Here is a 23154-nt window from a genome sequence, read left to right on the forward strand (position 1 = left end):
AAAAAATGTAATCCAATAGCAAATGTGCTTAATTTGTAAACCAAAAGAAAATCTCCTTATATTGCTATCCAAGTGGAATTCAAATTAGATCTTCTTCTTTTAATCCAAAGGAAAATCCAACACTTATGTTCTTTTTGATCCAAAGGGCAATCTGAGAAATATTTTCCTTTTGTAATCCATTTCAAAGAAAAAAGATTAAAACAATGCAAGCTGTACCACTCGAAGCATGCTCCAGAATGAGAGAAGAATCAGTTGACCAGGATTTCCTTCAGCAGCTCAGCCAATCACAAGTGGTTTTCCCACTCTACCGGCATTGTGCTAGGCTGGCAGCGAAGTGGACTTTTGGGGTGACCTTGCTTTGATAGAGATTAATTGGGAGAAAACAATGAATATGTAGGTCCATTCATGCTTATGACCGATTAATTTCAATAGCCTATTCATTTCAATGGAGATTGTAGATTTAGGGCACATTGTCATTGCAAAGAATGGGTTATTGGAATGAATGGGCCATAGAAATAAGTGGGAAAAAGACAACACAGCGCTGAGTAAACTGTAAATCTTTAGCTCCTAGTGGGTATGTAAACAATATAGAGATCATATAACTTTTTCAACTGCAGTGACGTTCTTTGAGTTCCCTTAAAAGGACATGCATTTCTAGAACAAAAATGGTGTGTTCGAGACTTCTATGCTAAACGTTGATGTTTTGCTCCAAACACAGTTTATTAATTATCGAGGACTGACGCTGTGTAATGTAAATTATCAATAAACTTAAGTTTATATTTATTGGTACCTGCAGCAAAATTCAGTATTTAAACATTAAAAAACATGCTATACAGCTGTGCTTTGATAGATGGGTGAATAGATTTTTTTTCTATGGGGCCCTTATGCTCGTGGGGCCCCCAGGCAACTGCCCAGCATACCCAGGGTGAAAGACAGACCTGTACCCTATACTCTGATGGCAGACTTGTCATTGTATGGGCATACATGTGTAGCACTGCAAAATGGGACAGCTTGGAACATGTAGAAGCTAGAGATTGGATGAGTACAGATCTGGGGAAAAACATGAGCACTGGACAGCGGTACCATCCATCCTTATTATTAGCCACTGCTACAAATACCATGTGCTCTTTATTGTTCTTTATGTGACTTTAGAATTGATAGAAATGAAATCTTCAGTACATTCTTCTGCAAGTCCTAGCAAGCCGTGATATGTTCTTCATTAAGTTTTGTGATTATCAGATGTAGCCACAGGCCATATACGCATGCTATCAGATGCAATTACAGAATACATCATGCAATGTAATTGTATTTAAGCAGTATTCGTTAAAAATGTGCTAACCACAGTCATAGCTATTTTTCCACACTTCACTCAATATAGCCATTCTCTTGTTGTCTTTTAGAAGTAAGGTTGGACATTTAAGTGTCTTCTGCAGGGCATGTAGCTAACTTGATTCTCAGCTCAGGAATGCTTTAATGAAGGGAAACAGAAGTCATTAGTTCATTGGATTCTTTTCTGGTCACTGTTTTAAGGATTACATCTTTACAGTCATTGCCCATTCTCCCATACATCAGAAAGAAACATCTGCTTTGTCAACTGGTTAATGCTGAGCACAAAGCAGAAAGCATAGATAAAAAAAGTACTTTGTGTCTATTTTTTATTATGCAGCGATAAGGCTGATTTTTCCACCCACTTTCGCGGTGAAATACTGTGGTAGTAGGTGATTTATTTTTTTTTTTTTTCAATAAAAGATAGGTGAAGCAGGTGAGCGATACTAGATGGTTCACACATACACTAGTAGTGCATTGTAAATAAACTTCCCTTTGCGTTGCCTGGGAAAGCTTATCTCTGGCACAACCTAGAGAATCTTATCGCTGATGGGGCTACTGCTAGCAATAGCATTGCTATTGCGGGTGGTGTCCCCTTGATGTATAGGGCAAAGCTTTTCACTATATGATAAATAGGCCTCTTAATACTATCTTTAACTTGATTGCTGATTTACTTATGTATTTTTACAATTTTAATAACATTTTCTGCAGGAGTAATGCAGAATAACTACCCCATATGTTTCCCTTCTCACCCCATGTTAAAACATTTTTATGCTAGATAAAGGTGTCAAAAGCAGAACATTTTTTATTTTATTTTCTCTACTGAAAGATGCAGTGATACGGCCCATCTTGCTTTTAAATCTGCTCTTATGCCTCCTGAATCCAGACCTTTCTCCATATGTATATAATCACCCACTGGCATTAGGGAGTGTCTGCCACAAAAGGGCACAGAACAGAATAATGAAAACTTTCTGTAGAAGATTACATTGTGTATATATCATAGTGTGTGAACCATAAGCATCAGATCCAGTGCACGAAAGATCCTCATCTCCTGCCTGTCTGAAAACGCTGTATTTAAATACATCATTTTGGTAAGCTTGGCCATAAGATATAAAAGGAACTCTTGGCAAAATCTTAGGCAAAAGTCCTACATGTCTGATGTCTAATGGGTTTTTTGGGCAAGCGCTAATAGAGCATTTAATAATTATTTTCTCATACAGTGTTTCGAAAAGCGCAGATGTGTACTTCCTTGTGTTTGTACTAGGATGTCTTGATGGTCCGCCCAGTGGACATGTATGAATGCCGTTGATGTGTACCTCCTTGGTTTTGCATAGGGGCCTATTGGTGATCCATCGCACTTAAATGTAAATATCTACCCTCTGCTCTTGGGAGACACCTACACAACTGGAAGCGAAAAATCAAAAGTGTAAACGTCACGTCAAACTCTATCCTCCACTTAAGTACCCTTTTAATAAAATAAACATTTTCCATGTTTCACCTACAATTCTGAGGGGACACCAGGATTGCCATTGTTACCTTTCAATTGGGTGCATATTTTTAATGTTTATTATATCGCTCATAGGGCCTGAAAAGGCGTTTCATCTCCGAAGTGCACAATGGTGCCAACCGGGTCCTATTAAAAGGATAGGGCAAGACACAAAGATGGACAGTTCCGATGTTCTTTTACTGAGTTGAAGTTGCCCCAAAACAAACGTACTGCCTGAGAATTATCTAAACATTATAGCTTAGGTTATTATTAGGTAGGCCTGGAAATCCATCCATAAAATGACCAATATCATTATGTACAGATCTTTCAAGCACACTAACAAGCCCCAGTTTTTTTTTTAAATGTTAAAGAAATCCTTTCTCTAGGATAGAGCAGGATGATCTCCGTGTGTATGTATCTTAAATGATCAGTGTTGGCCACAGTTACAGTAGGCCTAATATGCAGATGTAAGACAACTGGGTGCCACATGTGAAAAATACACTAGCTCTTGTAGGTCCTTGTTGATATAAAGGATTCAATAAGGAAATACTGACCATGGATAATTCAGTGTTTAACAAAATGTGATTAAAACCTTTGTTTTGCAAGCTATATTTTCTAAATGTTAGTGCAGTTTTCTGCAAGAGTTCTGCATCCATGTGTTATAAGCAGCAGAATAAAGTTAGCATGCCTGATACTTCCAGCAACTGAAGGAAATTACAGCAGAGCCCCCGAGGGAAACAGCTGTTCAAGGGTATTGAAACAAGATTAGCCACTAACTATAAATGCAAATGAAAATGTAGTTCTAATAAGTTGTGCAAGTCTTCTCTATCATTAGCCCTGTGTATAAGGACCACTTATGTAACAAGGCACTCATTTTGTGGGCTGGAAACCATCAATTGCACAGAAGTTTTCTGGAGGAGAGGTATCAATCACATTGAATGTTTCTATTTTCTGACATTTTTCAAATAAGTTTATTATTTTGCAGCTTTTATTTTCTGACAGTGTTATTAGTAGTCCATTCAAAAGCGCCATTGAGTTGCCTGTGGGCTTTACATGTTAATTATTGCCTTTTGGTATTATTTTTTTTCAGCAACTTCATATCTATAATGCCCTTATATTTTTGAATGCAGGTTTCTTGCTCAGGCTACGTGCAGATCTAAAGCTCAGTTTCTCTATTAAAGTCCTATAGCGTAGTTTGACGCATTTGAGTCCAGTTTTGAAAGCAAAATATTCTCTAGGGGTCATTTACAAGCTGTAAGTAAAGATGTAGAGACGCAGTGCTTTTTTGCACTTTATGACTTCATGTTCAACCTATTATCACTCTTTACTTTACAATCCCTCTCCCAGATGCACACTTTTAGTTATTCACCTAAAACCTTTGCACCTGTTAGTGATATTATGTATAATCACTTACTTTTTGTGCCACTACTGCTTGGCAATCTTCCTATCTCTGTCTCCTTGCCTTTGATGAAACTTTGCTTACCTAAACTGAAATTGCTTTCTCTGCAGTCTCCTCCTCTTATGAGAGTCTCCCCCTCACCCACAATCCTTGATACAGTGACAGTCAAGTTGTTGGAATAGGCTTCTTACTGTCCCCAGTCTGAACCTTCAAAGTAATTCTCCTCAGAACCTTCCCTCAACTTCTTCCCCATGAATTCTATGCTATCCATTTCTTATCTCCCAATTCCTTGCCAAATTTGCAGCTTAGCCATGTAACTTACATTCCACTGATCTAACACCCTTGATCTTGGAGTCACAACATCCCCATCAACAACCGATCTGATACTAATGCCACTATATTCCTCTCACTTCTCCCTTTCCCGCTTCAAGTGGATGTTATCTCTCATCTATTGCGTTGAACTCTCCCATCTCTAGTCCATCTCCAGCTTCTCCATATCATCCATCCCACTTTCTGACCACAACCTCCTTTCCTTCTGCCTCACCTTGCATCCTGAAAATCCTGGCAGCAATGTCCTATTACTACCCTGTCCTGCTCTTATGTGGCAGTCTTTCTCTGTAACACCACACTCACTGCAGCCCAAACCATGGCAGCTCCAGCTACCTCAGGTCGCTTTCAGAGATCCAAATCCTAAGATTTGCACTCTAAACAGACCCGCCATGCGCAATACAGTTCACCTACTGCTGAACGTCACAGAGAAAAAACAAATCTCCTCCTTCAGTTTCTCAAGTCCCAAATATGCACCCAGGCTATCAACCTAGCCAACTTCTTACTTTTCCCACCACTACGACACCCTCCTAATTCCACTTCTCTTGACGCCACCGGCTTCCAAGGCAAAATCTGCACTATCCATAAAGAAATCTCCTCTTGCCAGATACAGCACACAAAACCTACCTTTCTCTTCAGTTTCCTATGCACCATCAGTTTTTTTTCCCTTTATTGAGGATGAGGTTCTTGCACCCCTCTCTTCCACTCTCCTTCAACCTGTCCCCCTGACCCCGTTCCTTCCCTGCAATGCTTGCTCACATCTTGTTCACTTATTTAACCTTGCCGTCTCCACTGGTACGTTCCCTTCCATCTTCCAAAATATGTCCTATAATCAAGAATCCATCTATTTACCCTACCTCACTCTCCAACTACTGTGATCTCTCCCCTCTTTCATCCCATGTGTCCAACTGCTTCTCCATCATATCCATTTCAATGTCCAAACACTACTTAAGATAAACATGTCAAATCTGAGCTCCTCGTGTTCCCTCCTCTAAGTGTCGCTACTCCTCTTTAGACTCTGTTACCATTGACAGCATCAGCTTAACTCCACATATCCAGTCCTATATGCAGTCTTGTTGCCGCCTTGTTTGAATGCCAGGATGTGCCCCTTTGTTACTTAGGACTTTACCAAAACCCTTATCCACTCTCTCATTATTGCTGAAGTTGACTCGCTACAACCTCCTCCTTTCTGGACTTCTATTCATCCATCTGTCACCGCTCTTATCCCTCCTAAATAAGACTGATCTTCATCTCTCATCATTTCACATCTGCTGCACCACTCTGCAAATCCCTACACTGAACCCATAACCTCTATAATCCAATTCAAGATACTCACCCTTGCCTTCAGATCCCTCACCAACACCTCCCTTGCTTCACATAAATATCTGACCTCCTCATAGGATAGTCTCCCTCTTAGACCTGCATCTGACATGTGCATCACCTCCTCTCTCATAACCTCTTCTCACCCCTCCCTCCAAGACTGCTCCAGTGCTGCTCCCCCCTTATGGACCTTCCTACCATGCTTGACCATACTCCCACAAACCCGAATCTTTCAAGTGCTCTCTCTAAACCAACCTCTCCCCTATAGCCTAGCCTACACCCACCAGATACTACCTCTGGGCACTAACAGCTACTATGCTGTTACTCTACCTGCTAATACATGCTACAAAATGATAACTAGAATCTGATTGGTTGCTATAGGCAACATCTCTACTTCCAAACCCGCCAGAAACGTGCAGCTTGATACATTTCCCCCCTATTGTCTTAGCATTGCCCTTTCCCTCTAGACTGTAAGCATGTCACTTTCTACCCTCTCATGTCTGCATCTTCCCTGTCCAGGGCCAACACTAGCTCTATGGGCACCCTCAGAAATGGTGCACCACCTTGGGTGTGGTGCCTCTACCCACGTTGCTTATTACCTTAATAGATGGGAGGTGGACGGCTGTGTGGCACTTGGCTGTGATATCATGGCAATACTTCCAGCTTAACACTGACATACTGTATAGAAGCGGCAGCTAACAGGTTCACGGGTAGGCTGCTTCTCCTACATATCAGTGGCATATGCTCCATGTGGGTATATTATAAACACTGGATGAGTAACATTATGTAAATCATTCCGTTTTTTAGGCACCCACTAACCATTGGCACCTAGGTTCGCCTAATGGTACCGCTGGCACTGTTTCAATCAAACTTGTATGTCCTTATTGTGTTTCAATGTCTGATTTTTTATGTATGAATTTTTTTGTCACACTGACTGTCCAGCACTGCAGAGCTTTGTAGTCAATGATGGTGATGCTTTAATTTTTGAGTTTATGTACTTCTTTCAGTCCGTCTTTGCAGTCTGTCATAGAAATGCACATGCTGGCAAAAGTAAAAAATGTTGCTTACCATGATTCCTGAAATAGTCAGTTAATTAATAAAAACCTTCCCTCTTTTTGTTTTTCTTTTTTTGTCTTCTAAAATACTGATCACTGTAGCCAGGACATGCTGGTTACCTCAAGTGCCAGCATGCACAACCACTTAAAGGTAGGGAATTCAGCCCTGTGCTGACCAACCTAGGGTTGTTTTGACCTATGACAGGGGCACCCCATGTTGCAGGTTTTCCTACTATAGTGACATCAGCCCTGGCTGGCATAGCTTAGTGCTGTATTGACAGTTTCAGGGTGACTCCACCCTTTTTTTGTCCACTGGCCTGATTTTGCTGATATCAACCTAGGCTGGCTGCACACTGTCTGTTTGACTTATTTTTTTGTGATGGGGAAGGGGGTTTAGCGTTTGCCACCCGTACTGTAGCGTACTGTACGCATTTAATGTACATACGCAAGCGTATCTTAAGGAAATGTATGAATTTTGCGTACTATGCAGAACCTCATGTATCTTAAGACTCAACGTGCAAAGTATGTTACGTAGTTTTAACGAATGTTATTTCCAGAAGAACCATAGTCTTTATCTTTCTCTATATTTTTATATATACACTTAGTGACCGCTTTATTCTAGTACTTGGTAGGACCCCCCTTTGCCCCTAGAGTAGCCTGAATTCTTAATGGCATTGATCCAACGAGGTGCTGGAAACATTCCTTAGAGATTCTGGTCCACATTGGCATGATAGTTTTATGCAGTTGCTGCAGATTTGTCAGCGGCATATTCCTGCTGTGACTCCGTTCACCACAAAAGGTGCCCTATTGGATTAAAATCTGATGACTGTGGAGACCTTTGGAATATACTGAACTCATTATCATGTCCGTAGAGCCAGCTCGAGATGATGTGTGCTTTGTGACATAGTGCTTTTTCTTGCTGGATTTAGCCATTATAAGATAGGTGGACTGCAGCCATAAGGGGATGCACATGGTCAGCAACAATACTCAGGAAGGCTGTGGCATTTAAACAATGCTCAATTGGTACTAAGGGGAAAATATGTGCCAAGAAGGTATTCCCCACACCATTAAACCACTAGTCAGCCTGCACCATTGATAAAACGCAGGATGGATCCATGGATTAATTTTGTTTATGCCAAGTACTACCCTACTATATGCGTGTTGCAGCACCATTTGAGATTTGTCAGACCATGTAACATTCTTTTCAATCTTCAACTGTCCAGTTTTTATGATAGGAGTGGAACCCATTGTGATCTGCTGCTGTTGGCCATCCATTTCAAGCTACGACCTGCTGTGCATTCAGAAATGCTCTTCTGCATATCACTGTGATAACACATGGTTATCTGAGTTACAATCACCTTCCTGTCTGCATGAACCAGTCTGGCCATTCTCTTCTGCTTCTCTCTCAGTAATAAAGCATTTTCGCCCACAGAACTGACGCTCAGTCAATGTTTTTGGTTTTGCACACCACTCTTTGCTAAATCTAGAGACTGTTGTGTGTGGAAATCTGGGGAGATCAGTAGTTTCTGAGATGCCCAAGCCACCCCGTCTGGCGCCAACAAACACTCCTCTGTCAAAGGCACTTAGATCAAATTTTTTTGCATTCTGGTGGTTGATCTAAACAGCAACTGAACCTCTTGCCCATGTCTGCATGCTTTTTTGCATTGAGTTGCTGCCACATTAGTGGCTGATTACATATTCACATTAACCAACAGGTGTACACATGTATCGGAGCATGTGGCGCCATATATATCTATGACGATAATAATAATAATTTAGCTCATGCTTAGTAGGTTCTCACCTATTTATTTTGATCATTCCCCAGATTATTTGACCATTCCATGGAAGGATTTAAGAATTGGGAGTTTATGACTACACACTGTTGGGGAGAAAAGGCCACAGGAGACTGGATACTGGAAATTTATGATACCCCATCCCAACTGAGGAACTTCAAGACACCAGGTAACATTTTTTCTGTTGCACATATATTAACGGTGTACACATGTTTTAGACAAACACAATGAACAAAGAGGTATTCCTTCTTATACACGTGGTAACATTAGTCATAGTTCTCTCATATAAAAGCGATAGCTGCAGTTGGATGTATTTTTTCCTTCCATTTCTCAAGATTACAGGATGCATACATTGTATTTTTCATACTATAGCCACTACTCCTGCTATTATTTCAATGTAATGAATATTTTAAAATCTGGTAACAACATGGTTTCCGACAATAATGTTTCTCCCTGGGTTGTATACAATATGACTGACATATCGTTTTTTGGGCTGTATTTATTTTGGGCAATAAAATCACTGTTTTTGCATACCCATGACCAAACGTAAATTATTTTATAAATGAAGTAATTCAGCCAGGATGCTGCCAAACTCTTTGTAGCCCATATGACATAATGATGAATGTATGGCTTTTATAAAAGATGAATTGATGGATAGTAACATAGACAGATGGATAGATATGAAATATATCTATAAATATAGATATGTATGGCTATGTGTTTGTCTAAAACATATTTTTATAGATGGTGCTCAGTGATTGTCAGTTTTGTATATATTGGGAAGATGGGTGTATTACACAGAAACTTCGGAGGGAACCAGCTACTAGATGAAGTCTTTCTCCCCTATACGGTAGGGTATATATACATGTGTATGTATATATATATATATATATATATATATATATATATATATATATATATATATATTACCATAGATGGTAAGAATATTTGATCCAAATATACAAGGATGTCTTCAAACTTTCAGTAAGATTTAAAGTCAACTTTTACAGTCTTACTATTGCTCAAAACATGTCACGTTTTTAGGGACTTCGTAGTGTTGCCTGTAGCAAATAGTGGGTTTAACCTGCTCATTCACATTCAAATTCAAAAACGTTATTGTGAATGACTGAATGCTGTGAGGAAATTGAAGGACTAGAAGTAATTTTCCCACTGAAGAAATGACAAAGTGACTTATATTTCCATTTATAAATTATTTAGGAAAAGTTATTGCAATCACTTTAAAAGTTTTTCTCAATTGTGGATCCTGCACAATATTTTGGCTACTAAATAAAGATGTTTTCTCTGCATATATTTTTAAGTTCTGTCCCCTCCATATGTGAAGTGTGTGCTTTGCATTAAGTCGAAAACATAATTTATACTGATAGAGCTAACACTCTATTAAAATGTACAGCTTGGCTACAGAAAGTTTACAAATATTACTCATATAAATTCTGAACATGAGCTGTATTATAATAACCTCAGAGCCACTGGCACATACAGCAAGTAGCATTATATATTTCTGGTCTACTTTATTGTTGTATACACAAACTTTAATTCAGCTGGGACAGATCTTATCTGAAAATAAAATATTTTCAAACGCATTTGTGTCTGCAGTGGAAACAGTTCTGTGTTTGTATACGTACAGTTAGGTTAACCTTTGCCCCGTCAAAATGAGGTGGTATGAAAGATAGTATTTTCTTAGTAAACTGTGGTATTTGGCTGTTTGTGGTTTTTGTTATTTGATCTCATTATGATCAGATAAATCATTGTTCACTGACATGGAAATATTTAGAAATAATAAATATATACACATATACAGTATATGTAGTATTTATTACAGTATATAGTACAATATAAGTACTATTTTATAGATAAGTCAAATATGATAATTTATACCAAATGCATGCGTCACTATATAGAAATGTTCTGGTAAGGAATGATTTGTTATTATAAAGGAACTCCATGTTCAGAAATCATTCCCATCTTTTAATTCTCTGTGGATATTTGTTAATTCAGTTCGTCTTGAATACTTTTATGGGATTGCCTGTGTGCCCAGCAGCAGTCCATCACTGGTGTTTAACATTTCTTAACACAGTCCCCTTAGAATAATATGGGGACTGTAAAGTTCTGCAATTCATTAAGCTATGAAAAGCTCTGTTATTCTGAGAAAAGTAACTCCATCTCAGAACTAAGTTACCTGTCATTTTCTAGGGGATCCAGCTGATAGCGCCTCGGCTTTTCTGGATCCCTCATTAGTGGAAGTGCTATGGGAATGCGCATAGTACTTCCTCCATTAACATGCCGCACTAGGCAGCTGGTAAATAGTACAAACAGTTTGTGCTGGAAGAGGGACTGCGCCGGGGCTCCCAAAGCAGCCCCAGCATGGGCTAAATTACAGAGGTGCTTCATTAGGCATCACTGAGATTTGCAGCGATGCATAATCATTGTCACTGCACTGTTTTAATAAATAGACCCCTATGAGTGATGCTCTATTCCATCTCTTTCCCACCTTTTTTTATCTTCTGTATCCCTTCCCTTATTATTATTCTTGAGGAAATAATAAAACATCATTTAAGTTTAGCCAAAGAAGGACACAAGAGATGGAAACAGCAGCTGAGATATGTGGGTTTAAGAGGAATTCTGTCCTCCCTAGAAGGAACAATGAGTAGGTAGACATGTTGGGATACATACACTATATGGACAAAAGTATTTGGATGCTTAACCATTATACCAACAGGGACTATAGTGACATTGTATTCAAATACATATACTTTAATATGGCGCTGGTCCCCTTTTTTGCAGTGATAACAGCTTCCACTCTTCTTGGAAGGCTTTCCACAAGATGTTAGAGTGTTTCTGTGGGAATTTGTGCCCATTCATTCTGTAGAGCATTTATAAGGTCAGGCACTGTTGTTGGACGAGAAGGCCTGGCTTGCAATCTCCATTTCACCTCAAAGGTGTTCGATGGGGTTGAGGTCAGGGTTCGGTGCAGGCCAGTCAAGTTCTTCCTCACCAAACTCATCAAACCATGTCTTTGTAGTCCTTGCTTTGTGCACTGGGGCACAGTCATGTTGGAATAGAAAAGGGCCTTCCCCAAACTCTTGACACAAAGTTGGAAGCATAGCATTGTCCAAAATGACTTGGTATGCTAAAGCATTGAGATTGTCCTTCACTGGAGATAAGCTGCCTAGCCCAAACCCAGAATAACAGCCCCATACCATTATCCCTCCTCCACCAAACTTAACAGTTGGCATAATGTAATCAGGCAAACCCAGACTCGCCCATCTGACTGCCAAACAGAGAAGCGTGATTTGTCACTTCACAGAGCATGTTTCCACTGCTCCACAGACCATTGTTGATGTGCTTTACACCACTTCATCCAACGCTTAGCATTGGTCTCGGTGATGTGAGGCTTACATGCAACTGCTTAGCCATGGAAATTAAGCTCCTGCCGCACAGTTTTTGTGCTTACATTAATGTCAGTGGACGTTCGGAACTCTTCAGCTATAGAATCAGCAGAGCATTGGCACCATGCACCTTAGCAGTTGTTGATCCCCACTCTGTGATTTTATGTTGTCTTCCGCTTCATGGCTGAGTTGCTGTTGTTCCTAAACGCTTCCACTTTCTATTAATATCACTTACAGTTGACTATGGAATATCCGGCAGGGAGGAATTTTCACTAACCGTCTTATTGCAAAGGTGGCATCCTATCACAGTACCACGCTTGAAGTCACTGAGCTCTTCAGAATGACCCCTTTTGTATCACACATGCTTGCAAATGAAGACTGCATGGCTAGGTGCTTGATTTTATACACCTCTGATAACGTGTCTGATTGAAACACCTCAATTCAATAATTAACAGGTGTGACCAAATACTTTTTTCCATGTAGTGTAACTATCTGTACCTGGTTTTTAAATTGTTTTAAATATTTAACACAAAAAACATTAAAAGTTGATCAAGAAAAGTTGACACTAACTTTGAAGCTGCAAAACTGTATGGATTATTTTTTACTTTAATTTAATAGTCATCTTTAGGCATCAATTATTATTTTACAAGAATACTTTTAATGACATTATAACTTCTCAGTTGACTCCAGAAAGAACATTCACCTCCGCCTGGAATGCTCCTTTCTTTAGGCAAAGTCTTTTTTTATGTAGATTAGATTAAAGGCAGTGTTGATCCTTATTAATCTAATAAAGTTATCTTGTAGACTCATTCTTGCAAGTGTTTATTTGCTTGCAAATTATTCACTTTGACATTTTAATTTTAATAAAAACACATTCTTCTACAAAGTTATTTCAAGGACATTTCTGTAGGAATTGTGCCAGTGATCACTTGGATGACCTACTAAACCAGCCCACTTATAACACCTTGGAAGAACATCCTTCCTCATCATCACATAGTCACTGAGGTGGTCCATTGAGTTTAACTGTTCGTTTATTTTTACAAAGAAGTTAAAAAATTAGGTTTTAGAAAACGGATGAACTGCTTTTCCCATACGCTTGTGGTGTCTGTAAGTGGAAAACGTTTTTGCATACCAATTCAATCCATGGCTAATAATGTTTGCTGGGACAACTGCATTTACCTGGTTTGGATTGTTGAGAATACAAGCAAATAACTATGACATGTTTGTTATGAATTATGTAGATGTCATTTATGGGTATAGATACCGGGAGTGGGTCAGCGCTCCCTTCTTGTGTGGTGGATGATATGTAGTTGCTGCCTCTGGGGGAGTGGGTAGAAAAGGGAAGTTCCAACCCTTAGAATGTATACAAAGAAATGGGCTCCCCTGGGCGCAAGGAGGTGCAGTGAGTGAATGTTCTGTTGCTACTGGACTTACAGAGTGCAAAGTGAACTTTTGACACTTTCATCAAAAGAATAATGTTACACCGTATAAATGGAAAATAATCAACAGTGTGAAACTGTAATTTATTGCATGCATTCATTAGTAAGCCATATTTATAGCAAGGGGTTTGTCTTGAAATTGACATGCGTATATCAACAGGATAAATCAAATAAAATCACATACATAGGCTAATATCTTATATTGGGTGCATGAGAGGTGTGGGTCATCTTCCAAATAAGCATCAGAGTAATCCACATACACTTAAACAGTGATAGTCCAAAATCAAACAACTGACATAAGGGACAGTGGTGCTCTCTCAGTAGATTAAAGGCTTTGTGTAACAATCTCTGTTGGATAATCTGTCCCAAACGGTCCAGAAATGGTAGACCAGAGCTATGGGGAATCTATTAAAGAACTTTGCATAGATTGTGATTTACATGGTGATTTTTAAATTCCTAAATTTACTAAACTCACTGGTGTATGGTTTGCTTCAAACCCGATGAGATGAGTGAGAAAAAACAACAATCCCTTTATGCATGAAGGAAGCTTTAACCTATTCATTTCAATGGAGTTTCTACATGTATGGCATGTGCTGGAATACCCCTTGAAATAAATGGGCCATACAAATAATTGAACGATCTATACTAATAAATACATAAATACTTTAAAAAATCATGTGACATGCCCCCTTCTCCTAAATCATCTTCTAAACTAATTAGCAGACATCCTGTACTGGTTTCCACTTTAACGGGGATACCACAAATTGAATTTCTTTTGTCAAAATGAATACCAGCTCCCTCCAAGCTGGTCAATGCAGGGTTGGTGCCTCTGTGGAGGGGGGTGCTGCAAAAACATTGTGTTTCCTTCTCCCTAAAACTATCAGCCCAGAGCTGAAAATAATGTTGCTCTTCCCTGCCACTCTGGTCTCAGAAGGCTCTGGTTATGAAGAGAATTGGGGCTCCTGGAGGGGTAACTTGACCCTTCATCAATACTGGCCAATTAATTTTTATTGAAGTGTGGAAAAATATATTACCAATGCTATGGAGCTCCATGCATTTCAATAGGGTTTCTACATCTAGCCCACAAGCCCATTAAAATGCATGGGCTATTAAAATAAATAACAAATTAGGGTTAATAAATGTAAAATTTTAGTCTGCCCTCCCTGTCCAAATATTCAACTAACCTACTAAAACAGCGAGACCCATAAGCAGTGTTGGGCCCCCCTACTATAGTGAAAACCAGTCTAAAGCTAGACAGTATAGGACTGCTATCTCTATGGAGGTGTACTGCAAAAAAAAAAAAAAACAGCAAGACTGCCCCCTCTTCTCCGGAGACTACTAGCTCTGCACTGAATGGCTCTGAGGCCTGGGAGCCAAAGTCATGAAAAAGATCAGGTCCCTTTGATTGGCAACTTTGCCATGTTAGTGATCTCCGTATAATGATCCAGAATCCCAAAGACCCCTGCCTGCTTTACCAAAATAGTAAAAAACAAACAAAAGAGACAATTTTCAAATTAAGCTTATTTGAATAAAATACTTCTTGAACCTTTGCTTACCACTTCATTAAATGTTAAACAAAATCTTCTTTACTATTTTCTTGATTTACTGCAGCCCAATGCTATAATATCTTTTCTTTTGTCTTGATCTGTCATAGTCCAATGCAGGGATAAAAGAAAAAGCAGGTGCCATTGACATGAATGATAAACACCAGATATGTAGATAGTAATTGCTTTTTTATGAAACACCCAGAATCGATAAAAATTGGCAGATTAGAGTTTGGACAAGCAATTCACAGTTTGATTTGACGATTGTGGTGATCTTGATTGATTGTAAACTAATGAAAAAAAAATTATCTTTTGCAGATTTCCCCTTAAAAAGTTTTAAGACAACACAGAGAAAAGCTCTGCTGTTACATAGATTGCTGTTATCAGGGCAATGTATCTATAATACTCTGACTTGGTTTGTTGGAATATGTCATCATATAGGGGCTCATTTAGAATTGTTCCTATGTGTTTGCATAACATATGTACTTTCATGCAGCTCATGTGCACAATGTTACATACACATGCATCTGTTTTTAGATTTTCATGTAAATGTAATTTACAAGTGTTTGTCAGAAGTAGACAAGTAGAGTGGTGCTCCTAGGGATAAAGAGTAAAGGGACCAGGAGTGCAGCCCCAATCCTTAGGTAGGTGTGCCAATGCCCATCAGATAAAATTAGCAATGAAAAAAGGGTTACAACTCTTTAACAGGGGAAAGGGGCCAGTGTAGACAGAGTACTGTAAGGTGTGTTAACCTAACTGCAACTCACTTAGCAGTGGACACATGTGCAGATGTTAGGAGACATTTAATTTGCTGATGCAACGATATGCAATGATGATGATAGCCACTAACAGCACTATCTGATTGGCTTATTGCGTATTGATGCCTCCAGCTGATGTATGTACTTAAATCATTAGCACACATTACCTAATTGATATTTCCATTTAGACCACTGCAGGAAAGAAGATTTCCATTGGATTTATTTAGCAGTAAACAACAGATGTTTGGATTTACTATAACCCAATTTCATTTTATTGTTACGTTTGGATTTATTTGCTTTTGTGTAAAAAATAAGACACACATTTAATAATAGCTGTCAGGACAATATTCTCTCTGGTGTATATCATCATCATCATCATCATCATCATACACTTCATTCACATGATTATATTGTGTACTTATAGGGTAATTACCGATAGGAATTACTACTAACACAGTTAAGCCACATCTCTACACTATGCCTACACTTTTTCTACACAATCATGGGACATAAACAGACACACTTGCTAAGCCTGATGTACACCTATGACAAATGCTACTGTTTATGCGCTGTACTTATCTAAAGATGCGTACAACTGAACATAGGCACATAATATACTTTTTATATGCCTATATTCCCTGCATATGTTTTGAGTGCATATGCGTTAAACAATAAATTGGCCCCATAATGAGCAAATTAGACCTTAGCAGAAGTTTGCAATTCATTTTCTACTAATATATACCCTAAACTATTTTTATATTTCCCATGTTGGCAAGTATATCTTTTCTCTAGGTTCCCTAATGACGGGTTTTGTACTAATACAGCCAATAAGTATGCTTACTGAATCATAGTTTTATACATTCTAGCAACAGCTAAGCCATGGGTCATTGGGTCATTTGGTTTTGGGCTGTAAATAGAATTCTACACTGACACTCATCACATCCTTTGTATTTTATTATATATGTATATGTACATAAAAATGAAAATAAACTGACATTTTTTTTTATCAGCACCCAAAATGTACTAAATATAAATAAAGAGACTTATTTTCTACTAACAAGTTGAATGGGAAAAATACAGAACCACTTATTTTTAAGTTGTCTGATTTTCTTTGCTTTGTTTTGTTTTCTTTCCTAAGGCAAATTAAAGGAATGGTCCTTAGTATTGTATGGCACGTCTATTCAGCCATACTCCCCCAGGAATGATGTTCCTAAAGTGGAGAGGGTACGTTCCAGCCCTGTTGAGGAGCCATCAGAGGAATACAATATTGATGACTACACAGGTGAGATCGATCTTTATTAGGAAATAGTTTATTTATAAAAACGTGTAGGACTGTGAGAGCGATAGACTAAAACGGTGCAAGAAATATACTGTGTAACACTTGTCATTCTGGAGAAATAAGAATGGCAAATAGCAACAAGAATTGTTTTATGGCCCATAATAACAAATTAGATACATGTTTTGATTAGTCTGGTACTAATGAGCCCCATGAAAAAAATATTATAATTGCAATGGCTTAGAAAGAAAGGACCTATTTGCCTTAATGGTTTGCAGTCTAAAAGACAATAATGTTTTTTAGAACATAAGACAATATATCTATTTTCTCTTGCCCCTATAGGTCCTTGTAATGCAGAATGCAGTGATATAGGCTGTGACGGACCTGGACCTCATCACTGCAACGACTGCCTTCATCTTTATTATAAAGCAAAAAACAACACACGGTAAAACTGCTCCCTTACAATGTAATGTAATCATTGTTTAGTAAAGTCATTTGTATCTAATTGTAATCACTAAAATGATGTAGGGAATATTTCATTTATGATAGAAAATGAGCATTAAAAGTATTTCAGCGTTCACCTGTTTGTGAATAAATGAGAAACAGCTTTTAGACTGTTTTGCCCTTCAAAATACTTTAGTTTAAGTATACTTGTTATTTACACATAGTGGGCCTCACTTACTAAGCATACTTGATGCGTGACACATGATTGTGTGCCTGTTCCACCTGGATTGTCTTCTAGCGCACATCATAGCGCACGCTTATTCTCTGTTCTGATGCCTCTACAATATGTAAGTGTGCGTAGGTGTGAAGAAGGAAGAAAAAGATTTCCAGATGTATGCTTTGCAAAAGTGTAAACTTCCTCCCACTTTATTACTACCTGTTTTATTAAAATAATCTTTGGCCTCATTTGTGGCTTCAATTAATGGTGAAAGTGATAAGACATTGAAGCTGTTATTATTACATGTGGCAATTTTGTGAGTTTTATTATTTACTACATTCGTCTGAGTGCCAAAATGCAACTAGTCCCATTAAATTATAAAATGAGACCCAAAGACTGCTAGCTCTATGCTGTTGCAAAATTCAGATCCTTTTTTTCGTATTGGAATTGCGCCCCTTCACTCAGGTAATTACCCATAAAAATGTGCCTTTGGTTCACCAGGGTGTTTGTTTGGAGATTAGCACTAAACATAAATCCTTGTTTAATAATTGTGTTCTACAATTTTGCCCTTTAACCAGGTTTTGTTTGCTCACAGGATTTGTGTATCGGAATGTCCCCCAGGATACTACTTTGCAGATAAAAAGAGATGTAAAAAATGCTTCCCAACCTGTGAAATGTGTGTGGGAAGTCGCAGCGATCAATGCACGGTTTGTAAATCTGGGTACTACTTAAATGAAGAGACCAACACCTGTATCGTAAACTGCCCAGATGGCTTCTACTTGAATGAGAGTAAGTTGTTACCCTTCAATGTCTGTCACTCTTTGTGGAGGTCTGAATTAACATTTTCTTGTTCACCATCATCATCATGTATTTATATAGTACCATCAAACTCTGTAGCGCTTTACAATTGGGAACAAGTACTGTAATAAAACAGTAATGGGTAATACAGACAGAGAGGTAAGATGGCCCTGTCTATCTTACAGTCTGTGGGATTATTCAATTGTCAACCTCTACTTCATAGAAGATAATTGTTCCAGAAAGCAATGAATTCTCAGTGTTTTGCTATTTGCATGTCTAGTTATTGTCCTTTCTGTTATTTCTCATCCATAGTTCCTATGACATCATATGAATATTAGAGGTTTGTGACTTGACAGACATTATTGTAGTATAAAAAGGGCTATGGTAGAAGGTAATTACCAAATGCATAGTAGATGACTTACAAAGAAGATCACAGTAGAAATCCTATTTTGTCTTGTACAGTGAAGTCACGGACCCAGCTTTCATTTATTGCACCTGCTTGAGAGATATTGTGCAAGGAAATTGAACAGAGATGAAGCAAAATGTTGGCTTACATGGAGGTCATGGAATTCCTCTTGGTGATGAGTGCATAGAGGGTGTTCTGTATGCTTATTGGAAGTACGCACTTAGAGGGGGCTTTAAGTTGCTCGAAAACCCCCCACCAGTCCGAAACTTTGATCTCGTTAAGCCATTTAAAATTCTGACATATGCAAAGCAGTATGATTTTCCTTGTCTAGTAGTGTACTACAACAGTAGCCAATAGACTTAAGGGGCATATTCAGTCAGCCCACAATGTTACTCCAAACATCGTGGCTGCGTACACTTGCAGGGGATACGGTACCTCAACGTCGCGGATTTCTCCTCGCACCTCTATGGGATGTGAAAATAAATCTTCATTGTTGCAGAGTGCCTTCACAACCGTTCTGGAAGCACTCCACGGACAATTGAATATGCCCCTAATATGGGAATATATATATGGAATATTTTCCCACCAGGCGTGCTGTTCAAATGTCTTTCTGAATGGCCCTTTATTGGAGGCAGTTGCAGATCCTTTTAGACTGAAAGTAAAATACTTTTTTTTCAAACTGAATATGGAGTGTGCTGCTCATGAAGTTTACTTATTATATATATATATATATATATATATATATATATATATATATATATATATATATATATATCTATATCTATATCGATCAACCACAAAATTAAAACCAGTAACAAGTGAGGTGAATAATTGGTTATCTCGTTACAGTGGCACCTGTCAAGGGTGGGATATATTAGGCAGCAAGTGAACAGTCAGTTCTTGAAGTTGGTGTTTTGAAAGCAGGAAAAATGGGAAAACTTAAGGATCTGAGAGACTTTAACAAGGGCCAAATTTTGATGGCTGGACTACCGGATGAGAGCATCTGCAAAACGGCAGTTCTTGTGGGGTGTTCCTGGTATGCAGTAGTACCTACCAAAAGTGGTCAAAGGAAGGATAAACAGATGACAGGTTCATACATAGGTGCCCACGGCTCATTGATACGCATGGGGAGCGAAGTCTAGCCCGTCTGGTCCAATCCCACAGAAGGGCTGCTGTAGCACAAGTTGCTGGAAAAGTAATTGCTGGCTACGATAGGTGTCAGAACATGCATAGCTTGCTGCGTATGGAGCTGCGTCGCCACAGACCGGTCAGAGTGCCCATGCAGACCCCTGTCCACAGCCAAAAGCGCCTACAATGGGCACGTGAATGCCAGAGCTAGAACATGAAGCAGTGGAAAAAGGTGGCCTGATCTGATGAATCACGTTTTTTTACATCATGTCTACAGTCGGGGGCATATGCGTAATTTACCTGGGGAAGAGATGTAACCAGTATGCACTATCAGGGCCATCTTTTCCATTGGGCACGATGGGCAGGTGCCCGGGGGCCCCACGGGCAAGGGGGCCCCATAGGTAGGGCTCTTAATTAGAATAAATAATCCTGCAAAAGAAAAAACCTGCAAAAAAAACCTTCAAGGGTCACTGAGCAAGTACATCTATCTCTATCTCTATATATCTGTATCTCTATACATCTATATATATATATATATATATATATATATATATATATATATATATATATATATAGGGGCCCCGGTGCACTGCTTTGCCCGGGGGCTCATAATGTTGTTAAGATGGCCCTGTGCACTATGGGAAAAAGGCAAGGCAGCAGAGGCTGTGTACTGCTCTGGGCAATGTTCTGCTGGGAAACCTTGAGTCCTGGCATTCATATGGATGTTACTTTGACACGTACCACCTACCTAAACATTGTTGCAGAACAGTTACACCCCTTCATGACGACGGTATTCCCTGATGGCAGTGGCCTCTTTCAGAAATTTGTTTTCAGATTTTTGAAAAAACTGATTTAAGGGTCCCTGGGATATGAATGGAGAGAGAAGAGTGGGCTTCATTCATATGGCCCATTTTGGGTTTTACAGAGAGCTAGCAAGTTGCTGGCTAATCAGGAGTTGCACCTGTTGAGGTGCTGTTAAAAGGCTGCTAGGCATTTCATTCAGTCTCTCAATACCTGGGGAGGAGGTCAGATGGTTCCTGAGAGATACTGCAATTTATGATCTTTAAGTTCTGTTGTTTTGTATATGTGTGTGACATTAAATCCTCACTTTAGAGAGGGAGCTTCTGTGTATTATTTAGAAGCCAGATGGTGAGGATTTTATTTATGTTTTGCTTGTTTGCTAGTTAAACTGAAGCACTGGACTGGTGTGATTTATCTGGCTGAAGTGGGTGAAGTGCAGCCCTCTAACCCGAGGAGACGGTACCCTTAACCCGATCTTATGACAATAAATATACACATGTATATGTAAATGTATATACATATATACACTATCACCTTATTAAGCCCTGTGCCCACATGGCATTAATCAGGGGATGTTTTCTCCTCATTGAAGTTATTTTTTTATATTATGCATTTGGAACCCCTTTTTAGAAATCCTGTATTGACTTTACCTGATGAAGTCAAGGTTAATTAAAATGATACCACTTCAGTTTCATTTAATATTTTGTGAAGGGATGGAAACTTGTAGAGCTTTTGTGCAATGCAAAATGACTTCATGTTAGCACCACCTTGGAGATGGTAATATCATCTACTCCAACCTAAATTCCTGAGGCTTTAAAGTACTAGAAATTTTTCCTTTTCTAGTTATTTAAGATTTGAATGGGTGCTAAACATGGATGAAATCAGAAAAGTTCAATTGAATAAGTAGGACGTCAACATTTGCATTTTTAACATTGGGCAAAGAAAACAGCTGTCATGCTTGACGTTGGGTTGTACCTCCAGAGTTCCCAGATTTAATTGCAAAAATATGTCAGTTCAATAAATGCAAATTTACATGTTGATTATAATTATTACTAATTATTCATGTTAGTATTTTTAGATTTGACATATATGGGAGTATTTGTTCAGAGGGATCATACAAGGTTGTCAACTAACACTTTACAAAAGTTCAATATGAACTAGAATATAAGTCTAGTAAGTAATTTACAGTGGCACTATACATTATATACTAAAAATTCTACCCTGAGTAAATGACTTTTTTCACCACTTATAGTTGAAAGCTCCACCTTGTAAATATTACTCTCACACAAGTACTATCACCAAATGGGTTTTCTCTTTGAAATATGATATAATATTGGGTGCAGTCATGATCAATCATGATCCTCCATCCACACAATGTAATTCATCAGAGCATCTTCCCTGTTGATTTACCTATTCCCTACTGCCTCAGCAAGGTTGACATTGAAAGTTGGCCATCATTCTCTTGTAGAATGTTGTTCTGCATTTTAAACACTGTACATGTTGCTCTGAGCAGTAATTTGTTAATATTCCAGTCTAACTTATGTTTAATTTGTATAGATTGTAAGCTTGCGAGCAGGACCTATCTGTCTGTCTGTAATACCCAGTCTTGTTTTATTATTGTTCCCAATTGTACATTGCTACGGAATATGCTGACGCTATATAAATAAATGTTGATAATAATATTTTACTCTGATGTCATGTGCACTATATACAAGTAGTTAGCAGTTATCACCTTTACACTACTGTCTTTGAAATCTTTACACATAATGGAGACCTTTATAAAATAATGATGTAACAATACAAAAACCTATTAAATAAAGCACTGAAAAATAAATAAAAATACTGTACATTTATCAAAAATGTATAAGATTATTTCAAGACAATGTTCTCAGCAGGGGTTAGACATTGAAATTCAGACCTGCATATTGTTGCTGCATACTGTTTCCTTTCCTGTGTCTTAGCAAACATATTTGGAATTGTGTTAGTTTATAATGAAGTTAAAATTGATACAAATTAATGGAAAAATGTCACTGCCCAGTTCAAGAATTAGCAAGCTGGGCTTTCTTCTTAATGAATCCACTCTCAGGCGAATGGTGGGGGAAGGGGGATTTTAATGTTTTTTATTTTGATTTGTATCAGTTTATACTCCATTGTTTCCTAACTCGTATAGATTATATAGACCTGACTAATGAGAGTAATAATATGGTAATAGTAGCACTAATTGTTTGGT

The 23154-nt window shown here is 38.5% G+C and overlaps 1 protein-coding gene across 3 annotated transcripts in view; it reads left to right on the forward strand.

The window, feature by feature from the left end:
- PCSK5 (proprotein convertase subtilisin/kexin type 5) overlaps nucleotides 1-23154 on the forward strand; it is a 327761-nt gene that overhangs the window by 199477 nt on the left and 105130 nt on the right. For all 3 annotated transcript variants that reach the window (XM_075211001.1, XM_075211000.1, XM_075210998.1), the window contains exons 13-16: nucleotides 8739-8875; nucleotides 16993-17136; nucleotides 17473-17575; nucleotides 18387-18580. In XM_075211001.1, the coding sequence (XP_075067102.1) occupies nucleotides 8739-8875; nucleotides 16993-17136; nucleotides 17473-17575; nucleotides 18387-18580 (578 nt within the window). The remainder of the gene's footprint in view (nucleotides 1-8738; nucleotides 8876-16992; nucleotides 17137-17472; nucleotides 17576-18386; nucleotides 18581-23154) is intronic.

The sequence above is a fragment of the Mixophyes fleayi genome, chromosome 1 (assembly GCF_038048845.1).
Source record: "Mixophyes fleayi isolate aMixFle1 chromosome 1, aMixFle1.hap1, whole genome shotgun sequence".
In the NCBI taxonomy this organism is placed as follows: domain Eukaryota; kingdom Metazoa; phylum Chordata; class Amphibia; order Anura; family Limnodynastidae; genus Mixophyes; species Mixophyes fleayi.